At 35.9% G+C, this 10,529-nt stretch overlaps 1 protein-coding gene across 1 annotated transcript; it reads right to left on the bottom strand.

The window, feature by feature from the left end:
- Window positions 1–8,011: 8,011 nt before the first annotated feature.
- LOC103403963 (uncharacterized) lies at window positions 8,012–10,215 on the bottom strand. The gene is made up of 3 exons (XM_008342810.3): window positions 9,289–10,215; window positions 8,959–9,148; window positions 8,012–8,850 (listed from the first exon to the last, which is right to left on the bottom strand). Exons 1-3 carry the CDS (start codon window positions 9,748–9,750, stop codon window positions 8,276–8,278), a joined length of 1,227 nt encoding a protein of 408 aa, XP_008341032.3. The 5' UTR covers window positions 9,751–10,215; the 3' UTR covers window positions 8,012–8,275.
- Window positions 10,216–10,529: the final 314 nt, after the last annotated feature.

Below are 10,529 nucleotides of genomic sequence, written 5' to 3'. Positions count from 1 at the left end.
GTACTTCTTGGGAATCAAAATGGCAACATCTTCAAAGGGGCTGTTTCTACATCAACGCAAATATGTGATGGACCTTCTCAAGGAAGCTAAAATGATAGACTTTAAACCTGTTATCACACATGTTGATTGTAAACTAAAGCTCGACATTGATGGAGAAGCTATGCATGATGTGAGCTACTATCAAAGATTGGTGGGCAAGCTTATTTACCTCACTATCACTCATCCAGATATCGCATATGCAGTGAGCTTGGCCAGTCATCTTCCATTATACATCATCTCAACATTGTTAAGAGAATCCTACGATATCTCAAAGGTTCCATAGGGAGAGGAATTATCATGCACAATAATTATTCCACTACCATTAGTGGATACACGGATGCAGATTGGGCAAGGAATGCAATTGATAGAAAATCTACTACAGGCTATTGCACATTTGTTGGTGGAAATCTGGTCACATGGAAAAGTAAAAAGCAACAAGTTATCACTCGCTCCAGCGCAGAGGCTGAATATTGAGCAATGGCGGCCATAGCTTGTGAACTAATCTGGCTTAAAAGTCTCATTTCAGACTTAGGGTTTCCTAGTTCTACTCTTATCTCATATACACATCGTTGCTAACCCTGTGTTTCACGAAAGAACCAAACATATTGAAGTGGACTGCCATTTCATCAAGGCTCAAGTTCAAACTCAAGTCATCCATACAATATTCACACGAAGCCATGATCAACTAGCATATCTTTTTACCAAGGCACTGTCATCGGTTCAACTTCATCATTTTTTGGGCAAGCTTGGATCGATTAATATCCTCGATCCAGCTTGAGGGGGAATGTTGTAGTGTACACACCATTGGTCTCTCGGTTTCTAGGGTCATCAAATCCTAGATATCAAGGTCATCATTATCTCAAAGTGTAAAACAACTATCGTAAGGGAGTTGATATGATTAGCTTCATAACCTAGTGTTTGGCGTAATCTCCTTGCTTTAAGGATTGGATTAAGCCTAGGTTTATCTAGTCACTAGGGTTTCCCAATTGGTTAGTTGTGGCCATCTCTCTCTCCTCTTGTCTCTCATATATACTTGGTCTACTGTACATTGAAACATATGAAATATATTACAATTTAAATCAGAAAATCAACAACTTTCAATCGAAATGCTAATATATAGTTAAATCTTCTTGGTAGGTATATTTAATTCTCATTCAATTTCGAAGTACTTATGCAATAATTAGCAGCTGTAATCCAAATCTAACAAATCTTGAACCTCAGTAAATAAAGTCATTAATTTTTTACAGGCTGCATTTTTGTTGATCTGAGTCTTATTTATTTTTACCTCTGCATACATCATTTATGAAAGCCTAGTGATCCCATGCATGCTTTCTTCTGAGGCTCCTCCGGCTAAGGCTAGCTGCTACTGATGCTGCCGTTTCATTCATTAACTAATCTCAATGCAACGATGCTTTCAATTTAATTTGGTTTTCTGATTCTCTAACACTTCATTTAATATTTCCTTCCTCAAATGGTTCACAAATTTATCCTCTTATGAACAATTAATTAGGGTTTTCTTTTCCATTTTGTTCTTTCATGTATTAAATTTTAGTCGGTAAAATAAATGTAATATAGGCTCGCAGGTCACTCGTCATTGCCATTAGGTTTAGGTTTAGATTGGCGTGAATAGTGAGTTTGACACTGAATTATTGCAGCTAACTCGTCGCGTGGATTAGCCCAAATCATTCAACTCCATGTAAATATATTGTTGCCAAAAATAAGTTGCATAGTAAAATGAAAACTTTCATGAAAAGGGTTTGGGCTAAATTTATTTTAACAAAAAACCATCATATAACTTTATTTAATGAAAAAAACTTAATTTTTTTTAAAATTTTAATAAAAATAACAAAAGAACTTAAATTTTAATGAAAAAGACATAATTTTAATATTAAAAAAATAATTTAGAAAAAAATGTACATATTATTAATGAAACTTAGTACACTGTTTATGAAACTTAATGATACTACACTGTTTATAAAACTTAACGATACTATACTGTTTATGAACCTTAACGGTACTACACTTTATGAAACTTAATTGACTACCCCTGTATTTGAATGGATTCATTTAAAATCTTTTAAAATCCTAATTTACTACACCATAATTCTAAAGTCTTTTAAAATCATTTAAAATCCTCATTTGACTACACCCCTTTATGTAATTTTGTGGTTATTAATGTTGATTTGGAAAGCAAATCTGCCAAATGCAAAACCTATTGGTCATTAGTATCCGGGTTTTCCGCATAAACCATGTTTTGACCATTATTTTGTAAGTGGGATTAATTAATGTAATTGTTTTGGTCCAATTGTAATCCCCTTCTCTTTTCAACTATTTCACTTTGTCGCAAATGAATAGATGGACCTTGACCAAAAATATGCTATAGTCTATTCAATCAAAATATTTAAACTTTCATCAACGGCCATTTCGTATATATTGGTTTATCCAACTCAATGGTAGGCACTGTATATGAGCCCTCAGTCTCTACTTCATTAGAGAAATAATAAATAGATCTCAGGCTACACGTAGAGGATAAAAATAGCAGTAAAATGAGGTATACGTAAATTAATGGATACATCATTTTATCACAATGATGAAAAACAATCATTCCTATGCACCCTGTTACAAGTTCAATCCTCACTAATCCCATTTCCCTAATGCTTTCATGCCCTATGTGGGGATGCACATAAACCCCATTTTGCAAATATCGTATTAATGGATTTTCTTTCTTATTTTTTTTCACCTTAGCAGTTTATAAGGATGCTATACATGTTCCCTTGGAAATAGGTGGACTTTATTGGATGATCCCCTAAATACAAAATAACCAAGGAAAAAAAAACCAGTTATTTAAGTAGGTCCTTCGAACTTAAATAATTTTTTTTGTCGAATTCGAACTTTAATATTAAGTCATGAACCATTAATTTCTAAGGAGTTTGATTGAGACCAATTTGTCTTCAGCAACGTGGACTTTAATTATTGGTAATGGTCCACAAAATATATAGTTGGCATGACAATACTGATTGTTTTAAAGCTGGTTTGAATATACTTTTAAAATGACGAAAAGTATTTTTGATGAAAATGTTTTTAGAACTAATCCTTTGTAAAAATGCAAGTAGATTCTGGAAAAACACTTAAAGTGCTTCCTGGAAGAAGCACATGATTGGTGCTTCTTGCAGAAAGCACTTTAAGTGCTTTTGGAACCAAAAAATATTTTCTCTAAAAGCACTTTAAATCATTTTAAAAACACATCCAAACGAGCTCTTCTTTTGTGATAGCATTTCATTTGTGAATCAAATACAGATTTTGTAGTAAAAAAAAAAGAGCCAATTAATGGTGGTAAAAGAACTTGTTGATTTGAAGCTAAAAGCCAAGGAAGAAGCTTTCAAACACCATAGAAATCATCTGTCCCCATTAAAGCGATGGAAGCTATCTTTATTTAAGATATGGGAAAATAAAAACTTACTTGTTGAGATATTTATTTGTGGAGCAACAAAGCACTACGGACCTAATACCATTTGGAATCACAGTTCTCTTTCAGAGTGACGTCAATTTATATTCTTATTATGTTTTTGTGATTGCGATGGATCGTCTCATTGTCTAGTATGGTATGTGTACACAACGTTATAAGAAATCACAGTTATGTAATTTTAATTTTTACCATTAGGTCCTGAAAACGAGAGAAAATAAAGAAGAAATTAAAGGCTGCTTGCATATTTTTCTTTTATAAGTAGTCAGCTAGCTAGAAATAAAGTGCTCATAGTTTAGTTCAGTACAAATATTGAAACATAGTTTCAACCAATATGATATCAAGGATCGACTTAGGCTTCAGTTAGTAACATAAACGAGCGACATTGATTCCTTCAGTTTGATTTTGTCTACATATTTCCCTTCACAAGAAATTAAGAAATATTCTTATAACTTATCCAATTATTACAACGAACTTTCATACTATACATGGAGAAGTTTTGAGAGAGATGAAACTAATATTAAAGGACTAAACCAATAAGGAAACGGCAAGTGTAAATCGCTTTTGTCGGAGGGCTCCATATCATGGGAGAAATTTTTAATTGTGACGGGAACACAAGTGGTAGTAGTACACCACGTGTTTTAATAGAAGAGGTGAAAATTTTTATTTTTTAAGTTATTAACTTTTTAGCACACATATCTCATTATTTGTATAATAACATATGATGTACCACTTCGTATACCGTTCACACTAAAAAATCTCTCATTTCATTGAGAATAAAATGCATGAATCAAGACGGCACGGCAGGGTAAGGCGGTCCCACAACTCAGATATGGCAGATGATGATTGGATAGAGTGAAAGGGCCCTGCAGTTTTCATGAACTCTCATAGGGTTTTGGGTATGGTACACTCAAAATTTGTGCCCAAAAAAAAAATATTTGCTCGTCATCTTGAATTTTGATATATGTGTAGAGAAAAAAATTTAAAAATTTAAATTCAATTATAAATATGATGATAATCATTATTTTTACTTGAAGGTTGTGAGTAAAATACATTCATGTTGCATTAATTTGAATTTGGGGTAAACTGTCGGTTTACCCCCTGAACTTTCACCTCATTTTCGATTTCCCCCCTGAACTTTTCTATTGGAAAATTAAGGACTCAAACTAATTTTTTTAGCCAATTTGCCCCCTACCGTTAGTTTTTCATATATTCCATCCATATTTCCGTTAAGTGAGACCATGTGCATAACATGTGAGGATAGTTAAGTCATTTCAATTTAAAAATGATTAAAAACTGAAAATAAATAATAATAATAATTTTCCCTCTATTTTTTCCCGCTAATTCCTATCCTCAATTTTAATTTTCCCTCTCATTCCTATGCATGAGAAATAACATATGGTGTTATTGTCTTCATAAGTAGCTAAGTTAATCTTTTTTTTGAAGCATGTACTACCATTTTTATTTTCTCTAACAAATTAATAATTTGACAAATGCTTATGGTGTTATTGTCTCCAAAGCAGTGCATTAATATAAGAAACATGTCCATAAAAAAGACTAGGGTTTCTTATATTAATGCACTGCTTTGGAGACAATAGCACCATTAGCATTTGTCAAATTATTAATTTGTTAGAGAAAATAAAAATGGTAGACAATAACACCATATGTCATTTCTCATACATAGGAATGAGAGGGAAAAATAAAATCGAGGATAGGAATTAGCGGGAAAAAATAGAGGGAAAGTTTTGCTTTTTTTATTATTTTTAGTTTTTTAATCATTTTAAGAGTGAAATAACTTAACTACCCTCACATGTTGTGCACATGGTCTCACTTAACGGAAATATGGATGTAATATATGAAAAACTAACGGTAGGGGGTAAATTGGCTAAAAAAATTAGTTTGAGTCCTTAATTTTCCAATGGAAAAGTTCAGGGGGGAAATCGAAAGTGAGGTGAAAGTTCAGGGGGTAAACCGACAGTTTACTCTTTGAATTTGCTCAAATCTGTTCGATTGGACTTTATAACGCAATAGCATTGCCTTCACTTAAGGGTACTCACCAAAATAGAACAGAAAAAAACAAAAAAAAAAACCTAACAGCATATAACCAAAAAATATCCTAATCCTGCATCCAAACAGTGGAATCCACTACTGGAAGCTGAGCATGCAGGCACCTTATCCCGGTCTCCAAACACTCGATTTCGTGTGGTCTGGGCAAACTCGGGTGAGAAAATGAAACTCCCAAATTTACAATAACAAGCAATCTCTTTAGGGGGAAAGAGAAATAAAACGGGTTGGTGGGGAGAGAAATGAAAAGGGTGGGTGGGAAGTTGCTTTCATGAGGGTATTATTGCAATTATAAAAGTTATTAAAATTTAGGGGAAATTTATTTTTTTTGCTTGTTGCGCAGCATCAGTCTTATCACCCAAAAAAACATATTAGGAAAAAGGAATATGGACCCCACAACCACAACCCCCTCCTTTGGCCTCTTTTGAGATAGCATTGTACCGACCCTACCCACTTCTTAAAATATAAGATTTAATGAGTAAAGTAATAATATGATCATATTATTTTACAAAACATAATGGATTAGAAGAGTCCCACCACAAATCATTTTGGAGCAATACTTATTTAATTTCCACCAAGAGGAACATATCCTTTAATCTTATTTCTAATTTCTAAATATAATAAGGGAATTTTTACCGATTTTGTGAAGTACTAATAATAAATCTCAATATCTCATCATAATAATTGTTGCAAAAAGCACACAACAGTAATCATAATCGAACACTAATTTATGTTGAAATCGTATCAAACAAGCAGCATGTTAGTTATCAAACACTTTGTATAAAACACTTGTCCAATACTTGAAAGAGGTAACTTGGTAATTTGAGAAGGATATAAAAAGAATTTTACAACTAAAGATTAATTAGACAATGACAACTCTCCTATTGAGTTTTTAAAATAGTTATATGTTTCATCAGAAAAATATAAATCACGGTTGAAAGTGATTTTAAATAGAATGAGAAGTTCTAAATAAAACGTCGTTATAGTATGTCAGGAAGGGATCAATGTTTTGAATTTGAATTACATTCAAACAAAATTTTGATTGATCTAATTTAATAACATAAAATGTTAAACTATTTAGTAAAAACCATTTTATTTTTAAGCCCCAAGATGAATAAAAAGATGCTCAATAAGGTAATTACACAAAAGCAGCAGCAAGCAGCAAGCAGCAAGCAGCAAGCACTTGGTATCTTTGTCTCACCCAAGTTCCATATGCAAAATTCTCCCAGAAATCCAAATACACACGAAAATTCTCAACAGTCAGTCAATGTCTTGCACGTGTTAAAGCTTGCGAGTCGTCTGATGGAGAAATTTTTAGTTGTGACAAGAACACAAATGGTACATCACGCGTTTTAATAAGAATAATGAAAAATTTTATTTTTTAAATTATTAACTTTTTAGCGCACAGTAACACATAAAATCTCTTTTCCCGGCGGTCGCGGATAGATTCGTTTACTGGTTTTCACTATTTTCAACACTCGCACCAACAGAAGCGTTTTGGACACTCCAAAATTAATCGAATTCCTCCCAGAGAGGGAATATCACGCAATCCTATTCATTATTTTTCATTTTTATTATTTTATTTACTATTGTTAATACTCTTTTTGTTTTTTTTCAACAATTTATATTATCTAGAATAACAGAGGAGTTGAATTTAATCTTACAATATACTAGTAATAATATAGTTCAAATTTATCATTTGCAACGTCATTCGCAAGAATCAAACTTAACACTTCTAATTTATAAATGAAGAAAAATACTACTAAAAAAGAAGTGTGCTATCCACACATCCTTTTTTACTTCTCACACACCCCTTATTAATTTTTGTCCGTTGATCTTCTTTAATTAATCCAATCCGACGACCGAAAACAAAAAAAATGTAAAAAAAGTAAAAAAATGTATGCGAATATCACATCTCCTAAAAAATAGTACTTAGTTCCTATCAATATTTAACCCCTCACAGCCTTCCAGACTCCACGAGCCCTCTCTCCTGCCGTCCTCTCATCATCAACCTTTATGTCTACACCTCTCTCTCTCTCTCAAACTCTCCTCTTTAATAATTTACTTTCTTTCTTTCGAAAAAAGCAAAAATATACCCTAAAAAGATGGAAAATCGAGAGAAGAGACTCTCATGCTCCTTTGTTCCCCTTTCAAGAAACCGTCGCTGCACACAATATTAACCTCAAAATACTAAATTAATTTTGTTCAATAAATAAGTTTGTAATTAAAATATTAAAATTCTTTCAGCTCTCTTTCCCATCTGTACTGTAAAACTATCTAATTTTAAAGTTTTCTAATAAGTTCACCAATGAAGAAAAATTAACTAAATTCAAATTCAAATTCAAATTCGTACAGTCATTTAATAGTTAATTAATTAATTACTCAAACATTTATAGAGTGTGCACATCAACTATTTGAAGGTGGTATAAAAGTTATCCCGAAAAATATTAACAATGTTTTTGTTGGTATTTAAAACTATTTTTATTACATAGAGATGATGGTCCACAGATTTATATTTGTGCCCTTGCTAACAAAAAAAGGAAGGGAAACTTGGTAAAAGCACAAAGTTAAAAAGCCTGTACCAGTACCCACTCCCACTCTACTATTCCAACTCCCGTTTATATATTTTCTTTCTTCTTTTTTTTTAATATTTATATCCATTTTTTGCCGGAAAATTTAAAAATTAAAAAACAAATTCCAAAATTTGTCTCAAGGTTTCTCCTTGAGCAGCGATGCCAACCCGGTAACTATCCTCGCCCCTCTCTCAACGCTCTTCGGCTTTATCGCCGGTGGCTGCCACGCCACTGCCACCTTCTCGCCTGGAACGGAATTCCCGGCCGGCGACGGGACTGGAGTATGGCTCTCAGGCTGCGATGTGCTTTCACCGAAGATCAACTCGAGTTCACCGCAATCGCTGAGATTGTCGGCCTCGGTCGGAGCGTCAGAGATTACCACTTGGGTCTCCGACGCGGGAAGGGTGCCATTTTCGGGACGGTGAACGGCGGTTCGGGTGTAAGGAGAGAGCCACTTGGCGCGCATGTACTCGACTTTCCGCCACGGAGGGAAGTGCATGCCTTTCTTCTTCAGGCTCTGTTTGGCTGCCTCCGATACGATGGAGACGATCTGGCCGAGACGGTCCGATTTTCCGACGAAAATGTAGGGCAGCGATTGGAGGACGGCTTTGTAGACCCCAGTGGATCGAGCGACCTCAAATTCCGATCGGAAATCGATGTCAATCAACAACCTGTCGCCCTCTACCATCACATCGATATACTCGTACTCACCTGAAATCCAAAACCCACAACCAAATTTATTTATTTTTTTTTAACTTTTAATTTCATTTTTTTATATAATCTGTTTGGATGCTGAGAAAGTATGGGATTTTAAATTACCGGCAGGGAAAGACGACGACTTCTCCCATTTCGATTTGCAGGTGGAGGAATCGTAGCCAAGGGATTGCAGTCCGTCGGCGACGATCTTCCTCAAATCGTCTTTTTGTTTGAGATTCTTGTTTGCTTCGACGATCCTCGCCGTATCAGCCAGGAGGTTTCTCTCCGAGACGCTCACGCATGGAATCAGACTCTGATAAACAATAATTAAGCAAACAATCAGTCATTCATATTCATGTTCTCTGTTTGGTTGCCAGGAAACCGTGAGAAAATGCAAAAACAATTTACTAATCAAAAAGTGGAATTGAAGCGACGGTTATCTTAGTTTTATACCTTTAAAATATCGGAGGCGTCGCCACCGAACGAACCGGAGGAGATTGAATCGCCGAAGCCTCCATCGAAGATATCGAGCTCGTCGTCGGAGCTGTCATTGCTGTTACCGTGAAAGCAATTGCAGCGGTTCCGGCCACATTTCGGCGGCGGCTGCTTCTCGTTGCTTTCTTCGATGAAATTCTGAACCATCTTCGCCAAGCAAACCGAGCTCGGCTCGAACTCGGCCACAGCGGCGACGGTTGCTCCATCCTTGCTGGTATTGTAGTTCTGCTGCTGCGACGGCGGCTCAGTAGCAGTCGGCTTCTCCTGCGCAGAAGAGATTCTAAGCACGCTCGGGAACTGCCGGTCAAAGAGCCTTCTGAGCCGCGATTTGAAGACCGGTTTCACCGAGTCGACCCGGGCCGGCTCGATCAAATTCTCGGAATCGATTTCAATCGGTTGGATCTTCATCGGAAATGGCATATTTGGGGTTCTACAAATTACCAAGACACTGACGCACCGTCCTACCAAATTTCTCAGTTTTTCTGCTCTAATTTCAGAGCCTGATTAAACTTTGGGATTCAAAAACCAAAATCCACAGAAAATTTATACAGAAACTACAACTCAATTCAGAAATTAACGCTTCCTCCTTTCATACACATTTACTCTCCTCTTACACTACCTAAAAATGCTCAAAACTCGAACAATGTTAATTTGTTTTCCCGGAAAAAATTGGGCTAAAAGAGTATGGCTTCCGATGATGGACAATCGTGGAAAATGTGACGGCGATGATCGGAGATACGAACATTTCGTATGCATATGTGTAACAAGGTCGCCGGAATATTCATTTCCCGGCGATCTATTCCAGCCGGCGACGGTGGTTGTGGTGGTTGTGAGCTGAGGAGGAAGAAGAGAATGGGAGGTGGGTTTTTGGGAGAGTGAAGGAGTGGTGAGATGGGTTTTGGGCACTTTATAGGAGAAGCTGGGAGCTGACTAGGATCAGGTCTGCCATGTATGGTGTTACGTGGCAGGAATTATCCAAAAATTGTAGTTTCCAGCGTGGCGCGGAGAATAGTAAAGTTACTGTCTTACCCTTGCAAGAGGGGTTCGTGTGGGACGTGTGAAATTTTTGAAGGTTTCAAAACGGAGGGGTTCGTCAATCTCGCGAAGGACGAGTGGGGGTGTGATGCGCTCGGTTGTTATCGAGTGCGGTGTTACTAGTTAAAACTGTGGCAACACGTGGATAGCATTGGTTCGCTGGG

This window comes from Malus domestica, chromosome 16 (genome assembly GCF_042453785.1).
Source record: "Malus domestica chromosome 16, GDT2T_hap1".
NCBI lineage: Eukaryota > Viridiplantae > Streptophyta > Magnoliopsida > Rosales > Rosaceae > Malus > Malus domestica.
The sequence above is the reverse complement of the archived record's forward strand: the minus strand, read 5'-3'. Positions and strand labels throughout refer to the sequence as shown.

Excerpts from the sequence above, each read along its gene's own strand:
- LOC103403963 (XM_008342810.3), bottom strand. The coding sequence starts at position 9,750 with ATGCCATTTCCGATGAAGATCCAACCGATTGAAATCGATTCCGAGAAT. Across the intron at positions 9,149-9,288 it reads ACGCCTCCGATATTTTAAAG|AGTCTGATTCCATGCGTGAG; the intron begins GTATAAAACTAA and ends ATTGTTTATCAG. Across the intron at positions 8,851-8,958 it reads GTCGTCGTCTTTCCCTGCCG|GTGAGTACGAGTATATCGAT; the intron begins GTAATTTAAAAT and ends TTTGGATTTCAG.